The sequence below is a fragment of the Microcaecilia unicolor genome, chromosome 5 (genome assembly GCF_901765095.1).
Source record: "Microcaecilia unicolor chromosome 5, aMicUni1.1, whole genome shotgun sequence".
Classification (NCBI taxonomy): domain Eukaryota; kingdom Metazoa; phylum Chordata; class Amphibia; order Gymnophiona; family Siphonopidae; genus Microcaecilia; species Microcaecilia unicolor.
Window position 1 is genome coordinate 77,079,424 of NC_044035.1, and position 25,682 is coordinate 77,105,105.

The 25,682-nt window shown below is 50.4% G+C and overlaps 1 protein-coding gene across 1 annotated transcript in view; it reads left to right on the top strand.

Moving 5' to 3' along the window:
* Nucleotides 1-25,682, top strand: part of BTAF1 (B-TFIID TATA-box binding protein associated factor 1) — a 620,170-nt gene that overhangs the window by 72,397 nt on the left and 522,091 nt on the right. The window contains 1 exon segment of the mRNA XM_030204965.1: nt 15,940-16,054. Coding sequence (XP_030060825.1) covers nt 15,940-16,054 — 115 coding nt within the window.

Sequence of the window (25,682 nt, forward strand, 5' to 3'; positions counted from 1 at the left end):
TCTGAGTTCTCCCAACGGTGCTTTGGGGATTACTTGGAGGAGACGGATTCCCGCTCGGATGGCGCGGATGACCCCTCTGCAACGCGGATCTTTCGCTCAGAGGATTTGCCCAACCTGTTAGTGCAGGCCATGAGCATATTGAAGATTTCCTCTCCGGAGGACGTCTCTCCCTCAGCCTCTGTTGGCTCTGCCATTATGCTGGGGACGAAGCGCCCGCCTAGAACCTTCCACGTGCATGAGGCCATGCGCACCTTGATTTTGGCTCAATGGGATGTCCCAGAAGCGAGCCTCAAAGTGGCTAGGGCTATGTCCCGCCTGTATCCTCTGCCTGAAGGTGAACGGGAGGCCTTTCTTTGGCCTACCGTGGATTCTTTAATCACTGCGGTGACTAAGAAAACGGCGTTGCCGGTGGAAGGTGGCATGGCCCTAAAGGACGCCCAAGACAGAAGATTGGAGGCGGCCTTAAGGTCGTCCTTCGAGGCGGCTGCTTTAAGTTTGCAGGCCTCAGTTTGCGGCTCCTATGTGGCCAGGGCATGCCTGACAATTGTGCAGCGGGCTTCCCCCTCGGATCCTTCCTTGAGGGCTAATTGGCCGGCCCTGGAATCGGGCTTGGCTTATTTGGCAGACTTGCTGTATGATGTCTTGAGAGCCTCAGCTAAAGGTATGGCTCAGTTTCTGCACGGCGTTGGCTTTGGCTGAAGCATTGGTCTGCTGACCACGCCTCTAAGTCTCGCCTGGCTAAGTTGCCTTTTAAAGGCAAGCTGCTCTTTGGGGTTGAGCTGGACAAAATTGTGACCGATCTCGGCACGTCTAAGGGCAAGAGGTTACCAGAGGTCAGGGCTCGGGCCAGTGGTGCTCGCCCCGGTTCCTCCAATGGACGGTTTCAGGAAGCCCGTCGGAATCGCCCAGGCAAGTCGGGCTCCTCTGCCCCCTCTTTCTTCAAGAGGAACTTCTCCCCCAACCAGCATTCCTTTCGCAGAGATTGCCGTCCCGGAGGTGCGTCCTCCGGTCCTCCCCCAGGCTTTCGTACCCAATGACGGGGCCCTGGTCCATGGCCCAGTGCAGATTGGAGGACGCCTGTCCTCGTTTCTGGGCGAGTGGACCAGGGTAACTTCAGACGCTTGGGTGATCGAAGTCATCAGAGACGGCTACAAGCTAGAGTTCTGCCGACCCTTAAGAGACGGGTTTGTGCACTCTCCCTGCAAGTCTTCGGTCAGAGCTGTGGCAGTGCAGCAGACTTTGGACAATCTGATCCGCCTGAGTGCGGTTGTTCCGGTGCCAGAAGATCAGCTTGGCAAGGGACGTTACTCCATTTGCTTTGTGGTACCAAAGAAAGGAGGTTCTGTACGGCCTATCCTCGACCTCCAAAGGGTCAATCGGGTCTTGAAAGTTCGGCACTTCCGAATGGAGACTCTCCGCTCTGTGATAGCGGCAGTGAAGGCAGGGGAGTTCCTGGCATCCTTGGACATCAAGGAAGCTTACTTGCATATTCCCATCTGGCCTCCTCATCAACGCTTTCTGCGTTTTGCAGTCCTGGGCCGACACTTCCAGTTCAGAGCCCTCCCGTTCGGGTTGGCTACTGCTCCGCGGACCTACTCCAAAGTAATGGTGGTCATCGCGGCCTTACAACGAAAGGAAGGAGTACAAGTCCATCCTTATCTGGACGACTGGTTGGTCCGAGCCCCCTCTTATGCAGAGTGCGGCAGAGCTGTAGACCGGGTGATTGCTCTTTTGAGCTCCCTGGGGTGGATCATCAACTGGGAGAAAAGCGAGCTGCGCCCGACTCTGTCCCTGGAATATCTGGGAGTTCGTTTCGACACCCAAGTGGGCAGAGTGTTCCTGCCGGACAGTCGGATTGTCAAGCTTCAGGCTCAGGTGGACCAGTTCCTAGTAGCCTCTCCTCTTCGGGCTTGGGACTGTGTGCAGCTGTTGGGCGCTGAGCTGGTTGCTGAGGACAGACAAGTTGTCCGCAGGGATGCCTCTTTTGACCCCGGAGTGGGTTGTCGTCACGACGGACACCTGTTTGACGGGCTGGGGAGCTCACTGCTTGGGAAGGACAGCGCAGGGGCTCTGGTCTCCTGCAGAGGCAAAGTGGTCTATCAACCTCCTGGAACTCAGCGCCATTCGGTTGGCGCTTTTGGAGTTTCTCCTGGTACTGGCGTTGAAGCCAGTACGGGTCCTGTCGGACAATGCCACGGCTGTGGCCTATGTCAATCGCCAGAGAGGTACCAAGAGCGCCCCTCTAGACAAGGAGGCCATGAATCTATGCCAGTGGGCGGAAGCGAACCTGGAACAGCTGTCGGCAGCCCACATTGCCAGAGTCATGAATGTCAAGGCGGACTTTCTCAGTCGCCATACCTTGGATCCTGGAGAGTGGCAGTTATCGGCTCAGGCGTTCTTGGACATCACGAAGCGCTGGGGCCAGCCGAGCCTAGATCTGATGGCGTCATTGGCCAATTGCCAAGTGCCGCGCTTTTTCAGCAGAGGACGGGACCCTCGATCCCTGGGCGTAGATGCTCTTCTCCAACAGTGACCGACACAGGAGCTTCTCTATGTGTTCCCGCCCTGGCCCATGTTGGGCAGGGTGCTAGACCGGGTGGCAAAGCATCCGGGCTGGGTAATCCTGGTGGGTCCGGACTGGCCCAGACGTCCCTGGTATGCGGACTTGATCAGGCTCTCAGTGGACGGCCCTCTGCGGCTGCCAGCGGAGCAGGGCCTGTTGCATCAGGATCCCGTGGTGATGGAGGATCCTTCCCCTTTTGGACTTACGGTCTGGCTATTGAGCGGCAGCGTCTGAGGAAGAAGGGTTTCTCAGACAAGGTCATCGCCACTATGCTGAGAGCGAGGAAGCGCTCTACTTCTACTGCTTACGCCAGGGTTTGGCGTACCTTTTCATCGTGGTGTGAGGCAGGCTCACTTTCTCCCTTCACTGCTCCAATTTCTTCAGTGTTGGCGTTCCTGCAAGAAGGTCTGGAGAAAGGCCTGTCACTCAGTTCCCTTAAAGTCCAGGTAGCGGCTCTGGCTTGCTTCAGGGGCTGCCTGCAGGGTGCTTCCCTGGCTTCGCAGCCAGATGTGGTGCGCTTTCTCAAGGGAGTTAATCACCTGCGCCCTCCTCTACACTCAGTGGTACCTGCGTGGAATCTCAATCTGGTGCTAAGAGCCTTGCAGAAGCTGCCTTTTGAACCCTTGTCAAGGGCATCTCTGAAAGACCTGACGTTGAAAGCAGTCTTTTTGGTGGCTATCACTTCAGCCAGAAGTTTCCGAGCTCCAGGCGCTATCATGTCGAGAGCCCTTTCTGCAGTTCACTGAGGCAGGAGTGTCTATTCGCACAGTGCCTTCCTTCTTGCCCAAGATTGTTTCTCGCTTCCATGTGAATCAGCAGCTCTGTCTCCCATCCTTTCGTAGGGAGGACTACCCAGAGGAGTACTCTGCTCTCAAATATCTAGATGTGAGACGAGTCATCATCAGATACTTGGAAGTGACCAATGATTTCCGGAAGTTGGATCATCTGTTTGTAGGTCCTCGTAAGGGTCTGCAGGCTGCTAAGCCTACAGTGGCAAGATGGGTCAAGGAAGCCATTGCAGCGTCTTATGTGGCCGCGGGGAAGGTGCCGCCTATCCAGCTTAAGGCTCACTCCACTAGAGCTCAGGCGGCCTCGATGGCAGAGGCCGGGTCCGTCTCCTTGGAAGAGATTTGCAAGGCGGCAACTTGGGAATCGGCTCATACCTTCTCCAGACATTACCGCTTGACTGTGGCTGCTCGGGCGGAGGCCCGGTTTGGAGCTTCAGTGTTGCGATCAGGGATTTCTGTGTCCCACCCTGGGTGAGTACTGCTTCGGTACATCCCACCAGTCTATGGATTTATCAGCATGATGATATGGAAGGTAAAATTATGTATCATACCTGATAATTTTCTTTCCATTAATCATAGCTGATCAATCCATAGCCCCTCCCGGATATCTGTACTTTTTATATTCTGGTTGCATTTCAGGTTCAAGTTTAGTCTTCAGTTTCTGTTCAGGAGGACTTCGTGGTCAAGTTTTTTCAATTGGATTCTTCAGGAGTTGAGACGATTTTGTGTTACAGTGAGCTGCTGCATTCCTCTCCCCTCCGTTTTACAGGGCTGGATTGAGACCTAAATTCTGCCGGTGCTCCCTCCCGCTTCGTGCGGCTGTAGGGCAGCTTTGTACCCCTCCCGCTTCGGCGGTGTTAGGGTCAGTCAGCTCCTCCCGCAGTTGCGGTTACAGGATAAGCCAGATCCCCCCGCATCGGCGGGTGTGGTGTCCCTCCCCCGCTCCGCGGGGATGAGCTGGATGGATTCCCCTCCCCCACTTGTGTGGGGATGAGCTGGGTTAATTCCCCTCCCCCGTTTCGGCGGTGGTGAGCTGGGCAGAGTGTCCCTTTGTGGGTGTAATTCTCTAAGTGCTGAGTCCTGCGGATGGAGCTTGGATATCGACATACTGAGGAGTTTCCGGCAGCATATGACCACATATAGGGAGGCAAAAGGATTGCTCTCTATCTCCACCTGCTGGTAGATGGACACAACCCACCAGTCTATGGATTGATCAGCTATGATTAATGGAAAGAAAATTATCAGGTATGATACATAATTTTACCTTCTCTTACCCAGAATGTAAACCCTTGACATTTATAGATGTTTGTTGTTACCTACCCAACTGCCATAACCTGGAGCCTCCTCTCTCCTTCCCTTCCCCCCACCCCATGTCCATTTCCCAGCACCCCAAACAGGTCCACCTTGAGTACTGTAAGAGGGAAACTGGAGCAAAAGGAGAAGCCTCCTTAGGCCCACCCCCTTTCCCTCTTATTTCAAGGGAAAAAGGTCAGTGAAGACAATTCAGTGAAATGAAGGGTACCCCCAGCAGAGGGCACTGGGACTCACTTATGCTAGGACGAGGGAGGAATGACAGAAGGTTGTGGGAAAAGTCCTGAAAAACCTTGGTGGTACCATCCAGTGTGGGATAGAGGCTTCCTAGGGAGGAGCAAGAGCATATAAAGACTCACATTGAAGCAGATGAGGAGGTAGGGGGGGATGAGCGAGCCTATGGTGGGCCAGGAGTATCACAGAACAGAGGAGGTTCAAGGCTATGAGGAAGGTGTACCAGATTCCCAAAGCACAGAGGAGGAGATGGTAGTTCAATATATTTAACATCTTATAAAGGTAGTGTCATAAGTTTTAAGCAGTGTTTTTCAGCGAAAGGAACTGAGTGAATAATCTATAAAGAAATGTAACATCTTTGTTTTTTCAAGTTTTGTTTGCTGGTAGAGTGGGGTGGGTCCCAATGCAGCATAAGCCTGCTGGATTTTATTTTTTATTTTATTTTTGTTACATTTGTACCCCGCACTTTCCCACTCATGGCAGGCTCAATGCGGCGGGCAGTGGAGGGTTAAGTGACTTGCCCACAGTCACAAGGAGCTGCCTGTGCCGGGAATCGAACTCAGTTCCTCAGGAACAAAGTCCACCACCCTAACCACTAGGCCACTCCTCCACTCATTGGGTTTTGGGTCAGCTAGTGTTTTGAGCCTTAGGCTTACTAGGAGAGAGGGTTCAAACTCCTTTTCTTGTGAATAATTTTGTTAAAATTAAGACTGAGAAGACTTGCTACCTAATGTGTTTTTTTGTTGTTGTTGATGAAAGAATCTGAACTGTAGTAAAATACATTGAAGAAAACACAAGAACATAATATAGAACATAAGAGTAGCCCTACTGGGTCAGACCAATGGTCCATCTAGCCCAGTATACTGTTTTCCAAATAGTGGCCAAGCCAGGTCACAAGTACCTGGCAGAAACCTAAATCATTGCAATACTCCATACTACAAATCCCAGGGCAAGCAGTTGCTTCCCATGTCTGTCTCAAGAGCAGACTATGGACGTTTTCTCCAGGAATTTGTCCAAACCTTTTTTTAAACCCGGATGCTAACTGTTGTTCTCCGAGGACAAGCAGGCTGCTTGTTCTCACTGATGGGTGACGTCCACGGCAGCCCCTCCAATCGGAAACTTCTCTAGCAAAGTCCTTTGCTAGTCCTCGCGCGCCCGCGCGCACCGCGCATGCGCGGCCGTCTTCCCGCCCGAAACCGGCTCGAGCCGGCCAGTCTTCTTTTGTCCGCACTCGGTACGGTCGTGTTTTCGCCGTGTCGAGCCCCGGAAAGTCGACCTTGCGCGTCCAAAATTTATTTTGACGTGTTTTTCTTCGGAAAAGTCTTTTCAAGTGTCGGGAAGTTCTCCGGAAACCCCCCCCCCGGGTTTCGTGTTAATCCTTCCCGTACTTCCAGGTTTTTGCCCCGATAAGTTTTCTTTCGTCGTCGGGGTAGGCCTCTTTTCGGCCTCGGTCGAGATTTTCTCCCTTACAAATTTTTTGGTGCTCTTTTTCCGTCATTTCGGACTTTGATTTCGCCGGCGCGATTTTTCCGCCCATGACATCGAAGCCTTCCAGCGGCTTCAAGAAGTGCACCCAGTGCGCCCGGGTTATCTCGCTCACTGATCGACACTCGTCGTGTCTTCAGTGTCTGGGGGCCGAGCACCGCCCTCAGAACTGCAGTCTGTGTTCCCTGCTTCAAAGGCGGACTCAGGTAGCGAGATTATCCCAGTGGAACGTGTTGTTCTCGGGCTCTTCGTCGGCATCGGCACCGGGATCTTCGAGTGCATCGACGTCGTCAGCGTCCAGACCATCTTCCTCGGCCGCCCCTGCATCGAGTGCATCGAGGCATCGGGCCTCTGCATCGGCGCCGAGACATCGGATAGCTGCATCGACGTCGGTGGTACCGGGACCTCGTCTGCTGATGTCGTTGGACGGTGGTGCATCGTCAGGAGTGCAGGTGAGGGCTGTCCATTCCCCTGCTGGTGGCGGTGAGCCTTCGGGTGGGTCTCCTCCTACCCTGAGGGCTCCTGCGGTACAGCCCCCCCGAGACCGACCTCCTTCGGCCTCGGCCCCGAGGAAGCGACGGCTGGATTCTACGTCCTCCTCGTCGGTGCCGGGGAGCTCCGGTGACATGCTTCGGAAGAAATCGAAGAAGCATCGACACCGGTCGCCTCCCCGCGTCGGCACCGAGAGCTCTGGGTCGCCGAGGGAGTCGGCACCCAGCAGGCATCGGCACCGAGAGGACCGCTCACCCTCTGTTCAAGAGGTGTCGATGCGCTCCACTCTGGACAGCCCGGAACAGCCTCCTCGCCCGGAACAGGTTCTGACGTCGACGCCTGCATCGACCTCTTTGCCTTTCTCTGCAGCCGCTCTGAACGAGAGCCTCCGGGCCGTTCTCCCAGAGATTCTGGGAGAGCTGTTGCGCCCTACCCCTCCGGTACCGGCGGTGCTTGCGCCTCCGGTACCGTCGAGCGTGGCGCCGGCTGGCCCATCGCCCGGGGTGAGGTCCCCGACGTCGGTACCGCGTGCGGTGCCGACTGCGGCCACCTCCCAGGAGGGCTCCCCGACTACGTCGGCGGAGGGAGCTTCGCCGATGCGGGCCAGGGAGTCTACCTCTCGACGCCCCCATCGTGGACGTGGCTCCACTGAGTCGAGCCGGGCGCGGTTGCAGACACAGGTTCGTGAACTTGTGTCTGACACCGAGGGTGAGGCCTCGTGGGAGGAAGAAGAAGACCCCAGATATTTCTCTGACGAGGAGTCTGAGGGTCTTCCTTCTGATCCCACTCCTTCTCCTGAAAGACAGCTTTCTCCTCCTGAGAGTCTGTCTTTCGCTTCCTTTGTCCGGGAGATGTCTACGGCCATCCCCTTCCCGGTGGTTGTGGAGGACGAGCCCAGGGCTGAAATGTTTGAGCTCCTGGACTATCCTTCTCCACCTAAGGAAGCGTCCACTGTTCCCTTGCACCATGTCCTAAAAAAGACATTGCTTGCGAACTGGACAAAACCTCTAACTAATCCCCACATCCCCAAGAAGATCGAGTCCCAGTACCGGATCCATGGGGACCCAGATCTGATGCGCACCCAGTTGCCTCATGATTCTGGAGTTGTGGATCTGGCCCTAAAGAAGGCTAAGAGTTCTAGGGAGCATGCTTCGGCGCCCCCGGGCAAGGACTCTAGAACCTTAGACTCCTTTGGGAGGAAGGCCTACCATTCCTCTATGCTCGTGACCAAAATCCAGTCTTACCAGCTCTACACGAGCATACACATGCGGAACAATGTGCGGCAGTTGGCGGGCTTGGTTGATGCTCTCCCCCCCGAGCAGGCCAAGCCTTTTCAGGAGGTGGTCAGGCAGCTGAAGGCGTGCAGAAAATTCCTGGCCAGAGGGGTGTATGACACCTTTGATGTTGCGTCCAGGGCCGCTGCTCAAGGTGTGGTGATGCGCAGGCTCTCATGGCTGCGTGCCGCCGACCTGGAGAATAGACTCCAGCAGCGGATTGCGGACTCGCCTTGCCGCGCGGACAACATTTTTGGAGAGAAAGTCGAACAGGTGGTAGAGTCTCTCCACCAGCGGGACACCGCATTCGACAAGTTCTCCCGCCGGCAGCCTTCAGCATTTACCTCTACAGGTAGAAGATTTTTCGGGGGAAGGAAGACTGTTCCCTACTCTTCTGGTAAGCGTAGGTACAATCCTCCTTCTCGACAGCCTGCGGCCCAGGCTAAGCCCCAGCGCGCTCGCTCTCGTCAGCAGCGTGCGCCTCAGCAAGGCCCCGCGGCTCCCCAGCAAAAGCAAGGGGCGAGCTTTTGACTGGCTCCAGCAGAGCATAGCCGACATCCAAGTGTCAGTGCCGGGCGACCTGCCAGTCGGGGGGAGGTTGAAAGCTTTTCACCAAAGGTGGCCTCTCATAACCTCCTGACCAGTGGGTTCTTCAAATAGTCCGGCAAGGATACACCCTCAATTTGGCCTCAAAACCTCCAAATTGTCCACCGGGAGCTCAGTCTTACAGCTTCCAGCACAGGCAGGTACTTGCAGAGGAACTCTCCGCCCTTCTCAGCGCCAATGCGGTCGAGCCCGTGCCATCCGGGCAAGAAGGGCTGGGATTCTATTTCAGGTACTTCCTTGTGGAAAAGAAAACAGGGGGGATGCGTCCCATCCTAGACCTAAGGGCCCTGAACAAATATCTCGTAAAAGAAAAGTTCAGGATGCTTTCCCTGGGCACCCTTCTCCCCATGATTCAGCAAAACGATTGGCTATGCTCTCTGGACTTGAAGGATGCCTACACACACATCCCGATACTGCCAGCTCACAGACAGTATCTGCGATTTCAGTTGGGCACACGCCACTTCCAGTACTGTGTGCTACCCTTTGGGCTCGCCTCTGCGCCCAGGGTGTTCACAAAGTGCCTAGCTGTGGTAGCAGCGGCACTTCGCAGGCTGGGGGTGCACGTGTTCCATATCTCGACGATTGGCTGGTGAAGAACACATCCGAGGCAGGAGCCCTGCAGTCCATGCAGATGACTATTCGCCTCCTGGAGCTACTGGGGTTTGTGATAAATTATCTCCCAGTGCAGAAACTCGAATTCATAGGAGCTCTGCTGGATTCTCGGACGGCTCGCGCCTATCTCCCAGAGACGAGGGCCAACAACTTGTTGTCCCTCGTCTCGCGGGTGCGAGCGTCCCAGCAGATCACAGCTCGGCAGATGTTGAGATTGCTGGGCCACATGGCCTCCACAGTTCATGTGACTCCCATGGCCCGTCTTCACATGAGATCTGCTCAATGGACCCTAGCCTCTCAGTGGTATCAGGCTGCTGGGGGTCTAGAAGACGTGATCCACCTGTCCACGAGTTTTCTCGAATCCCTGTATTGGTGGACAATCTAGTCCAATTTGACTCTTGGACGTCCTTTCCAAATTCCTCAGCCACAAAAAGTGCTGACAACGGATGCGTCTCTCCTGGGATGGGGAGCTCATGTCGATGGGCTTCACACCCAAGGAAGCTGGTCCCTCCAGGAACGCGATCTGCAGATCAATCTCCTGGAGTTGCGAGCGATCTGGAACGCTCTGAAGGCTTTCAGAGATCGGCTGTCCCATCAAATTATCCAAATTCAGACAGACAACCAGGTTGCCATGTACTATGTCAACAAGCAGGGGGGCACCGGATCTCGCCCCCTGTGTCAGGAAGCCGTCAGCATGTGGCTCTGGGCTCGCCGTCTCGGCATGGTGCTCCAAGCCACATATCTGGCAGGTGTAAACAACAGTCTGGCCGACAGACTGAGCCGGATTATGCATCCTCACGAGTGGTCGCTCAACTCCAGAGTGGTGCGCCAGATCTTCCAAGCGTGGGGCACCCCCTTGGTGGATCTCTTTGCATCTCGAGTGAACCACAAAGTCCCTCAGTTCTGTTCCAGGCTTCAGGCCCCCGGCAGACTGGCATCGGATGCCTTCCTCCTGGATTGGGGGGAGGGCCTGCTGTATGCTTATCCTCCCATTCCTCTGGTGGGGAAGACTTTGTTGAAACTCAAACAAGACCGAGGCACCATGATTCTGATTGCTCCTTTTTGGCCGCGTCAGATCTGGTTCCCTCTTCTTCTGGAGTTATCCTCCGAAGAACCGTGGAGATTGGAGTGTTTTCCGACCCTCATCACGCAGGACGAAGGGGCTCTTCTGCATCCCAGCCTCCGGTCCCTGGCTCTCACGGCCTGGATGTTGAGAGCGTAGACTTTGCCTCTTTGGGTCTGTCAGAGGGTGTCTCCCGCGTCTTGCTTGCTTCCAGGAAAGATTCCACTAAGAGGAGTTACTTCTTTCTGTGGAGGAGGTTTGCCGTCTGGTGTGACAGCAAGGCCCTAGCTCCTCGCTCTTGTCCTACACAGACCCTGCTTGAATACCTTCTCAACTTGTCTGAGTCTGGTCTCAAGACCAACTCTGTAAGAGTTCACCTTAGCGCAATCAGTGCATACCATTACCATGTGGAAGGTAAGCCGATCTCAGGACAGCCTTTAGTTGTTCGCTTCATGAGAGGTTTGCTTTTGTCAAAGCCCCCTGTCAAGCCTCCTACAGTGTAATGGGATCTCAATGTCGTTCTCACCCAGCTGATGAAACCTCCTTTTGAGCCACTGAATTCCTGCCATCTGAAGTACTTGACCTGGAAGGTCATTTTCTTGGTGGCAGTTACTTCAGCTCGTAGAGTCAGTGAGCTTCAGGCCCTGGTAGCCCAGGCCCCTTACACCAAATTTCATCATAACAGAGTAGTCCTCCGCACTCACCCTAAGTTCTTGCCAAAGGTCGTGTCGGAGTTCCATCTGAACCAGTCAATTGTCTTGCCAACATTCTTTCCCCGTCCTCATTCCTGCCCTGCTGAACGTCAGCTGCACACGTTGGACTGCAAGAGAGCATTGGCCTTCTACCTGGAGCGGACAGAGCCCCACAGACAGTCCGCCCAATTGTTTGTTTCTTTTGATCCCAATAGGAGGGGAGTGGCTGTAGGGAAACGCACCATATCCAATTGGCTAGCAGATTGCATTTCCTTCACTTACGCCCAGGCGGGGCTGGCTCTTGAGGGTCATGTCACGGCTCATAATGTTAGAGCCATGGCTGCGTCGGTAGCCCACTTGAAGTCAGCCTCCATTGAAGAAATTTGCAAAGCTGCGACATGGTCATCTGTCCACACATTCACATCTCATTACTGCCTGCAGCAGGATACCCGACGCGACAGTCGGTTCGGGCAGTCAGTTCTTCAGAACCTGTTTGGGCTTTAGGATCCAACTCCACCCCCCGAGGGCCCTGTTTGTTCTGTTCCAGGCTGCACTCTCAGTTAGTTGGTAAATTTTTTAGGTCAATCTCAGTTATGTCCTCGCCGTTGCGATGCCCAATTGACCATGGTTGTTGTTTTGAGTGAGCCTGGGGGCTAGGGATACCCCATCAGTGAGAACAAGCAGCCTGCTTGTCCTCGGAGAAAGCGAATGCTACATACCTGTAGAAGGTATTCTCTGAGGACAGCAGGCTGATTGTTCTCACAAACCCGCCCGCCTCCCCTTTGGAGTTGTGTCTTCCCTTGAAGTGTATTGTCTTGCTACATACTGGACTGGCCGGCTCGAGCCGGTTTCGGGCGGGAAGACGGCCGCGCATGCGCGGTGCGCGCGGGCGCGCGAGGACTAGCAAAGGACTTTGCTAGAGAAGTTTCCGATTGGAGGGGCTGCCGTGGACGTCACCCATCAGTGAGAACAATCAGCCTGCTGTCCTCGGAGAATACCTTCTACAGGTATGTAGCATTCGCTTTAACCACATCCTCCAGTAAAGAGTTCCAGAGTTGAACTATTTGTTGAGTGAAAAAAATTTCCTCCTATTTGTTTTAAAAGTATTTCCATGCAACTTCCTTGAGTTGTCCCTTAGTCTTTGTACTTGTGGAACAAGTAGAAAAATCGATTGACTTCTACTTGTTCTACACTACTCAGGATTTTGTAGACCTCAATCATAACTCCCCTCATCCGTCTCTTTTCCAAGCTGAAGAACCCTAACCTCTTTAGCCTTTCCTCATACGAGAGGAGTTCCATCTCTTTTATCATTTTGGTTGCTATTCTTTGAACCTTTTCTAATTTCGCTATGTCTGTTTTGAGATACGGCAACCAGAATTGAATGCAATACTCAAGGTAGGGACACAGCATGGAGCGATACAAAGGCATTATAGTATTTTTGGTCTTATTCACTGGCAGGAAGAGTGTTCTTTTTGTTTCTACAAAACTGTTGAATGACTGCTTAAAAACCTGCCAAGAAACAGGTGTGGAAAGTTAGACTGATTCTGGTGGGGTAGGAGAGAAGTGAATACAGGAACTTGAACTAATGTGTTTATGGTTTTTTCCCCAATCTTTAATGAAGGGCATGGCTGTTTTCCTTCCTTCTCATGGGGAGAAGGAAAGGAGATAAACTAGAAAAGAAAGAGCCCTTTTATCACTGACCAGAAAAGAGGACCAAAGCATTGTTTGGATAACCACTCACCCTGAAGGAAAAAGGGACTGTCTAGCTTGACTAGGGGAGTGAGAAGAAGGCTTTATGGTCAGTAAATAATTTCTCTGGGGACTTTTTTCTGGGGAAAAGTTCCAACTCTAGCACTCCCTGTTGGAAGGAGGAGTTGGGCAGCTATTTCCTAAAGAGAAGGAAAAGTAACTGGTGGCAGTTCCCCACCTGAAAACCTAGGATAGAGGGGAGAGTCCCTGGAGGAACCTAGATGTCATTTCCTGATCAGTGGAGGAGTACGTCACTTCCTGGCTAACAAGTAATATGTCACAGTACTATAACTCATCTTGCATCTCAGCTATCCCTACCCATACCTGCATGGCTTTCCATTTTATTCAAACCGTTCCACAAGCTTCCCTCCCCTTCTCCAGCCATCCATTCTCAAACACACCTTCACAAGCCAACATCCCAATCCAGGAGTGGAGTTCTCCAATTTTTTTTAAGTTGCAAATTTTCTCCTTCAGCTGCACACTTTGCAAATTGTTTAACTCAGTGACGGTGATTGCTGGATGCACTTATCCTCATCCACTGACCTAGCTATTCTCTGTGAAGTTCATTATATAAGAACATAAGCGTTGCCATACTAGGACAGACTGAAGGTCCATCAAGTCCAGTATCCTGTTTCCAACAGTGGCCAATCCAGGTCACAAGTACCTGGCAAGATCCCCAAAAAGTACAATATACTTTATGCTGCTTATTCTAGAAATAAGCAGTGGATTTTCCAAAGTCCATCTTAATAATGGCTTATGGACTTTTCTTTTAGGAAGCTATCCAAACCTTTTTAAAACTCTGCTGAGCTAACCGCTTTTACCACATTCTCTGGCAACGAATTCCAGAGTTTAATTACATGTTGAGTGAAGAAATATTTTCTCCAGTTTGTTTTAAATTTACTACTTTGTAGCTTCGTTGCATGCCCCCTTGTCCTAGTATATTTGGAAAGAGTAAACAAGTGATTCACATTTACTCGTTCCACTCCACTCATTATTTTATATATCTCTATCATATCTCCCCTCAGCTTTCTTTTCTCCAAGCTCAAGAACCCTAGCTGTTTCAGCCTTTCCTCATAGGGAAATCGTCCCCCTTTATCATTTGGGTCACCACCTCTTCTGGAATGGAAATACTCCTCAGGCCCACCTCCACCAACTTCTTTGACACGTCGTCCAGTATACACATAGTGTATGTGTTGCCCTAGGCAGGATATTGTAAATATAGGCAGTAATGTCTTGCGGGAGGTCTTCCTGCTAGGCCCTTTGAACTCTATGTATTCTATCCAACTGAATCTTCAGCTCAGATTTTGTTCTGCTGCTGCCTAACAATGCTGTGCAGATCCAAGCCACTACAGCCATTTTATTGTTATTTCTTGCTCTAGCATCCCCCAGATTCTAATATTGTTGCTTAGAGATTTGATATGCAGGTCCTTGACCTTGTCCTGGAGCTGCACCTGTACTTTCTTTAGTTTTGAACGCTGGTGGTGGTTACCTGTAGTGCTGCTCCATGCTCAGCAAGAATCCAGAGTGTCTTAGCCGGTTGCCTAATTCCACTGCCACCTCAGCCTTAAGATCACAATCTATACAGCGATAACATTTTTCCACACAACAACATACGCATAATCCTGTCTTGCTCCACTTGTCCCTTTGAATTTGCTATTCCAGTTAGGCTGCTTCAGACATACCTTTTGTCTTGGTGCTGTTTTTGGAGCCAGCCAGTGAGTTCAACTTGGCAGTTTTATGCTTCACTGCCATCTCACACTTCTGCAATGTTCTATTGTGAAGTTCATCAGGTAGGTTCAACATTTCTGTCCCTTTGAATGGAGGATTGGGAGTGATTAATTCTAGTGCTGCACGGAGTTCTGGGACTAAGCAGCCATCGGGTATGATGACATTACAGCCTCCTCTGTCGGCATTTATGTGATATGTAGCTAAAGATTCCCATGCATGAGAACTGTATTATTTCTCACTTTTCTAGGGCGAAAGCAAAGTTGCTTATCTGTAACAGGTGTTCTCTAAGAATAGATAGTCCTCACTGATCTCACTTGCCAATCCTAAGATTTGGCATCTCCTAATTTATTTGACACTTATACCCCACATTATCCCAAGCGGCCTTGGGTTCATTTTGGCTCACAATATATAGTGAGGGCAACCAGATAAGTACAATAATATATAATACATTTGATATTAAAAGTGCAAAACTATTTCAAAGGTAATAAGAACAGCAGAGATATCATAAAACTTGAACATAAGAATAGCTATATTTGTTCAGACCAATTTCCAGTAGTCGCCAAGCCAGGTTACAAGTACTTGGCACAAACCCAAATAGTGGCAACATTCCATGTTACCAATCCCAGGGCAAGCAGTAACTTTTCCATGTCTGTCTCAGTAGCAGACTCTCGACTTTTCCTCCAGGAACTTGTCCAAACCTCTTTTTTTTTTTTTTTTTTTTACTTGTGTAGAACCTGTAGTCCTAATCTATGCCTAGTGAAATTCTCTTGTGGAAAGACATTTTTTAAAAGGGAATGACTTCAGTGATTTACACAAAATAATAAGTAATTCGATTTTTGATAGTATTTGGAAGAGGTTTTTTTACCAGTTGATACCTTGAAAAGAGAAATCAGTGGAAAGAACTGATAAGTGATTTTCTTGTAAGTTGGGAGACAAGTTGAAGATATGTAGTACCACAGAGAGCATTACACAGGTGACTTTAAAGCTTTAAGGTGACTTTGTGTGGAGAGGAAGTGACGTCAGCTTCCTGGATAGATAGCTGATTTTGGGCTCTCATCTGCTCTCCCTAAAAAAAAAACCCAAAACGCTAAAAATCTCACTTCATCAGGAGAAAATACACTTTACTTTATTTCTTACGAGTTGCAATTATTCCCATACAAATTTAGATGTTTAGAGAATAGCAAACAAATGCGCAGCCTAGTACAAAACTTAATATATGTAAAGATTCTGGGGGGACTATACACTGAGGTGGTCCTTGTGGAAGGCACAATTAATGTTCGACCTTGTCAGATGATTCTGTGGTTATAGCTGATTTCTGATAAGGTTTGTGTTGCTTTTAAAGGTGTTGATATACCTAAGGAGCCCAAATTGGGATACACGAATTGCAGCAGGACAAGCAGTAGAAGCTATAGTGAAAAATGTTCCAGAGTGGAATCCTACACAGAGACTCAAGAACGGTATATTTTTTTAAATGAGTAAAATATAGAACTTGATTCATTGTGCTTTATTTGTAATATATTTCTTTTCTTCCCTTTTTCGTCCTGCTACACCAGTCCAAACTGACCAACTATTCCACCTTACCAGCAGATAGATGGAAAGAAGCTGAAATTCTGTGACATCACCAGTATAAGGAGTGCTGCAGCCTGTAACTAGTCAATATTTTTCTGTCTCTGGCAGATGGTGTGAAATTCTTTATACGCACAACAGAAGAGAAACCCTACGACCCTAAAGGAGAAGTCCATAAACCACTGCTAAATGGACTTGGGAAAAATCCACAGTTCCAGGAATAACGTATAGAATGTTTGTACGTTTTGGAAGCTTGCCAGGTGCCGTTGGCCTGGATTGGCTGCTGTCATGGACAGGATGCTGGGCTCGATGGACCCTTGCTCTTTTCCCAGTGTGGCATTACTTATGTACTTAAGTACGACGCCTACAAGGAACCAAGGAGGGAAGTAGGGATGACACAATGACTTGCAGTGGCAAACTTGATGTCTACTACTTACTTACTACATAACAATTCTATTGTACTACTAGACTTATGCAGTGCTATACACTTGAACATGTAAGAGAGTCCCTGCTTGATAGAGCTTACAGTCTAATCAGGGCCAGCAGACCGGACAGATAAGGGAATTACGTAAGGTGGGAATGATACAACAGACATGGGTACTGAACAAGTGAATAGGGTTTTAGGAGTTGAAAGCTTCAAAAAGGTGGGCTTTTAGCCTAGATTTGAAGATGGCCAGAGATGGAGCTTGGTGTACTGACTCAGGAAGTCTATTCCAGGCGTACGCTGCAGCAAGACAAAAAGGAAAGGAGACCAGAGTTGGCAGCGGATGAGAAGGGTACAGATAAGAGAGATATACCCAATGAATGTAGTTCCTGAGGAGGAATGTAGGGCGAGATAAGAAGAGTGGAGAGGTACTGAGGAGCTGCAGAGTGAATGCACTTGCAAGTCAGTAAGAGGAGTTTGAACTGTATTTTTTTTTTTGTTATTTTTGTTACATTTGTACCCCGCGCTTTCCCACTCATGGCAGGCTCAATGTGGCTTACATATACAGGTACTTATTTGTACCTGGGGCAATGGAGGGTTAAATGACTTGCCCAGAGTCACAAGGAGCTGCCCGTGCCTGAAGTGGGAATCAAACTCAGTTCCCCAGGACCAGAGACCACCACCCTAACCACTAGGCCACTCCTCCACTCTTTGGAAACGGATAGGGAGCCAATGAAGTGACTTGAGGAGAGGCCTAATATGGCCATATCGACACTGGCAGAATATAAGTCTGCAGCAGAATTTTGAACAGATTGAAAGGGAGAGAGATGGCTTAGTGGGAGACCTGTGAGAATCAAGTTGCAGTAGTCTTAAGTGAGAGGTGATAAAAGTGTGGATAAGAGTTTTGGTAATGTGCTCAGAAAGAAGGGACAAATTTGGTGATATAGAGAAAGAAACGGGCTTTAGTAGTCTGTTGGCTATGTGCAGAGAGAGAGAGAGAGAGGAATCAAAGATGACCCAAGGTTACGAGCTGATGAGACAGGGAGCATGAGAGGGTTATACACAGAGATAGAGAATGGGGGAAGAGGAGAAGTGTGTTTAGGGGGAAAGATATGGTTGGTTATATTTTGTTTCAGATGGTGGTGGGACATCCAGACAGGCAGCAATGTCAGACAGGCAGGCTGATACTTGGTCGTGGATTCCTGCTGAAATTTCTGGTGTGGAGAGGTAGATCTGTGAATCATTAGCATAAAAGTGATACTGAAAACGATGGGAGGAGATCAGAGCACCAAGGGAAGAAATATAGATGGAGAAAAGAAGAGGTCCCAAGACAGAGCTCTGAGGTACACCAACTGATAGTGGGATAGAAGTGGAGGAGGATCTAGTAGAGTGTACACTAAAAGTGTGATGGGAGAGCTAAGAAGAAAACCAAGAAAGAACAGAGCCCTGAAATCCAAGTGAGGACAACGTATCAAGGAGTAGATGATGATCAACAGTGTCAAAATCAGCAGATAGATTGAGAGGGATGAGGCTAGAATAGAGACCTTTGGATCTGGCCAGTAGAAGGTCATTGGAGACTTTAGCAAGGGCTGTTTCTACTGTATGAAGAGGGCGAAAGCCAGATTTAAGCGGATCAAGAATAACTTGATTTGAAAGAAAGTTAAGACAGCGGCGGTGAATAACACATTCAAGAAACTTGGGTAGGAAAGAGGAGGAGTGAGATGGAAGGACATGTAGGGTCCAATGAAGGTTTTTGAGGAGTGGTATAACTACGACATGTTTAAAAGCATCAGAAACAGTTACATTGGAAAGTGAAAGATCAAGGATATGACAGATAGAAGTGTTGGCAGTAGGAGAGATGGTGCTGAGTAGATGGGTGGGAATAGGATCAGAGAAACAAGTAATCCAGTTTGGAGGAGGAAAGAAAATGTGCAGTTTCCTCTTCAGTGATTTCAGAAAAGGAGGCATGGGTTGAAGGGGAGGGTTGACAGAATGGACTGGCCTAAGGAGAGGAGGAGATGACTTGGTTGAGAACTCTTCAGGATCAGTAATGTTATTACAAAATGGCTAGAAAAGCCGAATAACATTCCCAGGGTGTCACTAAGGACACATGAAACCACTGTACCAGTCAGCTTGATGTGCTAATGTTTTCTTAGTGACCCACACCAGTGGCAGTGTACTTGTCACCTAAAGTGTTTTGATCCCTGAGGCAGGCAATTGTATCCGCGAAAACAGGGTCCCGTGTCAGGTTCTGTAGTGGTGCTTGTTTAATAAAGATTGGTTCGACATCAAGTTTGCCCATTGGAAGTTACTGTGTCATCTCCTACTTCCTCCTTGGTTCTGTGGGATTCTTCATGACGATCAAGTCTCTGCTTCTTTTGCTCCTAGGAATTGGTCCACTGTCGCCCTAGTTGAGCCTGGAGGTTCCATGCTCCTCTACAGTCCTGAGCCTTAGCTCATGGGCTGTCACTTGCATGGGCAGTGCTGGCAGAAGTCCCCAAAAGGCCTGTGATTACTTTTTCCTTCTCCTCTTCCGTATCCCAAACCTCTGCTGTTAACGAAAAAAAAAATTAAAAGAAATTAGCAATTGTTTTTTTAATAAAGTTATACAAAAGAAAAGAGCACAGGCAGTTTAGGGGCAGCAAGTAGTTTTAAGCCATACAGAGAGAAAACTAGCAGAACAAAAGGAATTTTCCATGAGGGGAAGTGTGTTAGATCAGGAGGGGTGTGAGCCATTGATAGAGGTTTGGCTGAAAGAAGCTGTTCAGCATGTGGGTCCAGTGGTGAGTAGTGCTGCCTGGTTCCTTTTACCCCCAACTGCGGTGGGAGGAGTCAGCAGTTCTACCCCAAATCCAGTGCATGAAGATGATGGGAAAGCTTTGTCTTCTACCCTTAAGAGGAACTGGACAGGTTCTTCTAGATTTCCCAAGGTCAATGCCATGGTGACAGCAATGACAGAGAATGTTCTTCCTGTAGAAGATGGTTTGGCTCTAAAGGACTAGAATGACAGGAAAATTGACTTGCTCCACAAGCAGGTATCCAGCGCTTCTGCACTTGCTGTTCAGGTGATGGTCTGTGGAGGTTATGTGGCACAGGCCTTGTTCTGGGCTCAGCAGTTGCTGGCTTTGCAGGAGATGACATGGCTGGAGTCGGGAGCTGCCTTCTTTGCAGATGTCCTCTATTACCTGATTCAAATAAGGTCCTCAGTGAGGTTCAGCAGGCCATCTTTATGGAGGCAGGTAATACCTAATTTCTCCTTCCTTATAGTCTTCTGCAGACCATTCCCTCCAAGTGGGAAGTACCAAAGCAGTATTCACCGAGAGTGGGAAAACCTCCGGAGCAAGACGAACACCCCAAAAGAAGCATCCCGTCGAGCCTGCACATCCAACCTGTAATTCTTGATGAAGGAATGCAGTGAGGACCAAGTCGCTGCCTTGCAAATGTCCTCTGACGGAATGAGAGAGTGTTCTGCCCAGGAAGAAGCCTGCACACGTGTAGAATGTGCCCAAAGAACTGCAGGCACCTGTTTTCCCGACAGCAGTTACGCAGAAGAAATTGCCTCCTTAATCCAACGCGCAAAACCACTAAGCAAGATTCCTAAAGGGGACCTGAGAACCTAACTAAAACCAAGGGGCCAAAACCAGCACACCCACCAAAAACACAGAGCAGGGTTGCACAGCACCTTCCTCTGCTGGGAGACTGAGAAATACTGAGCAGGTCAGGGTTGCACACAGGAGCGCTGTTTAATAATTCTGAGTCTCCCTCTGCTGATAGGAGTGCATAGTACCTACTCGAAGGGAATGGTCTGGGGAAACTCAAGGAAAGCAAATTAGCAGGTAAGACCTACTTTCTCCTTAAAGCTATTAACTTCAGGTTTTGTTATAGGATGTTTCCTTGAGGACTGTGTTCTTTGTGCCTATTTGATCGGGTAGGTGAGTATCACAGGCCCAGTCATGTAGAGATCCATACTTGTCATTCTCTGCAGATTTGGTATTTGTTCACCCAGCACCGCTGTTCTTACCTAAAGTGGTTTCTTCCTTTGTAAGTTTATCTCCTGGCATTTTGCAGGAGAGGAAAGGAAAGGAAGGTATTAGAAGTGTTAAATAAGTTTGACATTAGCAGAGTGTTACCCCACTATTTGGAAGTTACCAGTGCCTTCCAGAAATCTGATGTGCTCTTTTGATTATTGGTTAATGTAGGAGGCAGCCTCCAAGTTCTTGGCCAGATGGATTAAGGCTACAGTTGAGTTGGTGTACATCCTCAACCAGAAGGTTTCTGGGACATCTTCATCAGGGGCTCAAGTGACTTCTTGATGGAAGTCCAGTCAGAAACCACGGAATATATCTATAAAGTGCAACTTGGTTGCCACAGTGTTCCTTTGTGAAGTGCTAAAATTGATGTTTGAGTCTGATACGAGAGTGCATTGGGCTGTCTCTTCTTCCCACCCAGAGGGATAGAATGTTGATGCGTATCATCAGTTTAGATCGGTCTAGCAGACTGAAAAGGGAAAATTTAAATATTATGTTTTGTTTTTACCTCTTAATTTCCTTTCCTTGAATGCTGTTAGACCAGTGGGCACTGGACTGAGGGAGACTGTGTAGTCAGGGAATCTCTAGGGGAGTCGGCCTTGCTGTGGACTTACTGCAGAGGGTTCCCCTTGGGGGAATTTCCTTATTTGTGTGTGTTAGTCTGCATATTCTAAAACAGTTATAGTATGTACAGACCAGACTAGTCATAGTCCACTCTTTATGCATGTGGTTTACTGCAAAGTTCAATTTCTCTGCCTCTATCTGCTGGTAAGGTGGTAACCTGTCAGTTTGAAATGGTCTCACAGGATTCAAGGAAAGAAAATTTAACAGGTAAGAACAGATTTCATCTTTTAAGTTCTGTCCTATCTTATTGATAATTAGGAAAGAGTAAATGAAAAGAATAGTCACTTTTGTAGGGGTCACCTAACTCAGGGCCTGATTGTAATAAGTGGCAGCTTACTTTTGATTTTTCCATGCTCTTATTCCCAATACAGCAGGGATTTATCATGGAAAAATACGCAGTAAAACTATTGTGGTAAAGGGTATTGCTGTTGCCTTGCAAATAACCTGCTAATCTGCTTGCTCCTTGTGTGTGTTTTAAAGTATTGAATTTTTGGTGGGGTTTTGAATATTTTTTTTAGATTTTACTTTCCCTTTAGTCTAGATCAGTGATGGCGAACCTTTCAGAGTCCGAGTGCCCAAACAGCAACCCAAAATCTAATTATTTATCGCAAAGTGCCGGTACTCATTATGGGCGGGGTCATCACATATGACTCCACCCCTATGATAGCCACACCCCTTACACCAGCCGTGGCGCATATAAACAGACATCACTGAAAATATTATACTAGTATAGGAGAAAAAAATAACATGATTTTCTTTCATTATAAATCATTTCTGTAAGCTGTTACAGCTCCAGTATACCCAGTGCAAAATAAGACAGCAGATGTAAATTCTCAAATTGGACATATTCCAAACACTAAAATGAAAATAAAATGATTTTTTCTACCTTTCTTGTCTGGTGATTTTGTTTTTCTATCCTTATTGGTCCTGGTCGCTGATTCTGCTGCTCTTTATCTGTTCTCTTAACTCCGTTTCCGGGCTTCCTTTCCATTTATTTCTTTACTTTCCTCCTTTCTTCTTCATTTCTTGCCCTGCATCCATGTCCAGCAACCCTCCTCTCCCCTCCAGCCACAAATGTCCAGCAACCCTCCTCTCCTCTCCAGCCACCCTCATCTCCCCCCTGCCCTCCCACCCGCCCTCTCTCCCAGCACCAGGCAGGCCTCCCTACTACTACTTAACATTTCTAAAGCGCTACTAGGGTTACGCAGCGCTGTACAATTTAACATGGAAGGACAGTCCCTGCTCAAGGAGCTTACAATCTAAAGGACAAATGTACAGTCAATCAAATAGGGGCAGTCAAATTGGGGCAGTCTAGATTTCCTGAATAGGTATAAAGGTTAGGTGCCGAAAGCAACATTGAAGAGGTGGGCTTTGAGCAAGGATTTGAAGGTGGGTAAGGAGGGGGCTTGGCGTAAGGGCTCAGGAAGTTTATTCCAAGCATAGGGTGAGGCAACACCAGGCCTCCCTCCCACCGAGCACCATCCAGCATCAGGCCTCCCTCCCTCCCACCCAGCACCAGTCATCAGGCCTGCCTCCCTCCCTCCCACCCACCCGGCATCAGGCCTCCCACCTACCCAGCACCAGGCACCCCTCCCTCCCACCCAGCCAGCACCAGCCATCCGGCCACCCACCCGGCATCAGGCACCCAGCAGGCATCAGGGTTGCCAGGTGGAAATTTTTTTTCCAGCCCAATCCAGGCCAAAAAACAGCCCAAAACCCGCCCAAACACAAACCCCGCCCCTGACACCCCCACCCCCGCGTCATCGCCCCCGCCGTCATCAACCCCGCCCCCGCCGTCACCGGCCCCGCCTCCCCGTCATCGGCCCCGCCTCCCCGTCATCGGCCCCACCTCCCCGTCATCGGCCCCGCCTCCTACGTCATCGGCCCCGCCTCCCACGTCATTAACCCCGCCCAAAACGTCACTAACCCCGCCCAAAAAACGTCACTAACCCCGCCCCCCCGCGGCCGAAAAAACCGCCCTGAAGCCCAAAAACAGCCAAAAAAAACCGCAACCCGCCGCAGGCAAAAATTTCCCGCGGCGGGTCGCGGAAAACCGCCCAATTGGGCGGTAAAACCGCCCACCTGGCAACACTGGCAGGCATCCCGCCCAGCCAGCACCAGGCCTCCCACCCAGCACCAGGCATCAGGCCTCCCTCCCTCCCTCCCACCCAGCATCAAGCAGGCACCCCTCCCTCCTACCCACCCAGCATCAAGCACCAGGCCTCCCGGCCTCCCACCCAGCATCAGGCCTTCCTCCCACCCACCCACCCACCGAGCACCAGTTCACCCGCCCCCCCCCCGGCACGCGCGCCCAGCCACTTTCCCTTCATCCTTCATGCTAGAAAAAGAAAAAAACCCCAAGCAATCGCGGTACCGCGCGCCGTCCAGTTCCCGACCCCTCCGAAATGTAAAACTCATACTTCCCTATCATCATGCTGATCAATCCATAGACTGGTGGGTTGTGTCCATCTACCAGCAGGTGGAGATAGAGAGCAATCCTTTTGCCTACCTATATGTGGTCATGTGCTGCCGGAAACTCCTCAGTATGTTCTCTATCTCAGCAGGTGGTGGTCACACACAGCAGCAGCTCTGGCTAGGTCTCCAAGCCTAATTTTTAGGTTTTGTTGAGTACTTGGGGTTGAGGGCTCTTCTTGAGCAAGTGCAAACCTGGTGGTGCCAGGTCCCTCCTTTTCTCCCCCCGCCCGTTGGCTCTGTTGAAAAAAAAAAAAAAATTGTGTACGTCCTTAAGGGCGTTTATTTCAACGTTTATTGCAGCTGCTCACTGGGACACCAGTTCGTTACAGCTCGGAGCGAGAAGTAGGTAATTTTACCTTTTTATAGCGGGCAGGGGGTTCCCCGTTCAGTCTCCACGTGGCTTATGGCGTCGGAGGGCGAGGGCGCGAGGATTCGTTCCCCGGACCGCGTGGGTGCGTCTAGCGGGGATGCGGGGATTTCAAAACCTGAATCGCCTTTGTTAAGCCTCAGTTTGGAGGCCGGTCAGTGTCCCGGTTTTTCCTCCGGTGTGGCGGTTTTTCCCGCCATAAGCGCCCATCCCCCGCTGCTCGCCCACTCCATGTTGGCCGGCCACTCTGCTCGGACGGCTTCTTGTTGGGCTGTCCTCGAGCTGGGAGACGTTAATACTATGGTCGCCCTTGATTCGGGCGACGGTAATAAAGTGGCCAAAGTTAAGCACCGTTCATCCCACGCGGCTCCTTCTCGGAGTTTCGTGCCGGACGCCATTTTGGATGCGCAGCACGTTTCTCCCCCGCTCTTGCGAGCGCCGGTTGAGGGTGTGTCTAGGGCCGTGGCCCAAGCTGCAGAAGTGCACAGTTCGGGGGGCTTCTCCCCTGAGTTCATTTTGCTGCTGCATTAGGCTTTTCTTATGCAAAATGCTGCCCCTGCCCCCCTGTCTGATAAAGGGGTTGAGGCCTCCGGAAGCAAACACCCTCGGGTGGATTTCCAGGCCCTAGAGGACTCTGTCTCCTCTGATGTAGATGAGGGCAGGGTATCGGAGTTCTCCCAACGGTCCTTTGGGGATTCCTTGGAGGAGACGGATTCCCACTCGAATGGAGCGGATGACCCCTCTGCAGCGCGGATCTTTCACTCAGAGGATTTGCCCAACCTGTTAGTGCAGGCCATGAGCATTTTGAAGATTTCCTCTCCGGAGGACGTCTCTCCCTCAGCCTCTGTTGGCTCTGCCATTATGCTGGGGACGAAGCGTCCGCCTAGAACCTTCCACGTGCATGATGCCATGCACACCTTGATTTCGGCTCAATGGGATGTCCCGGAAGCTAGCCTCAAAGTGGCTAGGGCTATGTCCCGCCTCTATCTTCTGCCTGAAAGTGAACGGGAGGCCTTTCTTTGGCCTACCGTGGATTCTTTAATCACTGCGGTGACTAAGAAAACGGCATTGCCGGTGGAAGGTGGCACGGCCCTAAAGGACGCCCAAGATAGAAGATTGGAGGCGGCCTTAAGGTCGTCCTTCGAGGCGGCTGCTTTAAGATTGCAGGTCTCAGTTTGCGGCTCCTATGTGGCCAGGGCGTGCCTGACAATTGTACAGCGGGCTTCCCCCTCGGATCCTTTCTTGAGGGCTGATTGGCCGGCCCTGGAATCGGGCTTGGCTTATTTGGCACACTTGCTGTATGATGTCTTGAGAGCCTCGGCTAAAGGTATGGCTCAGACGTCTCTGCACGGCGTTGGCTTTGGCTGAAGCATTGGTCTGCTGACCACGCCTCTAAGTCTCGCCTGGCTAAGTTGCCTTTTAAAGGCAAGCTGCTCTTTGGGGTCGAGCTGGACAAAATTGTGACCGATCTCGGCACATCTAAGGGCAAGAGGTTACCAGAGGTCAGGGCTCGGGCCAGTGGTGCTCGCCCCGGTTCCTCCAAAGGACGGTTTCAGGAAGCCCGTCGGAATCGCCCAGGCAAGTCGGGCTCCTCTGCCCCC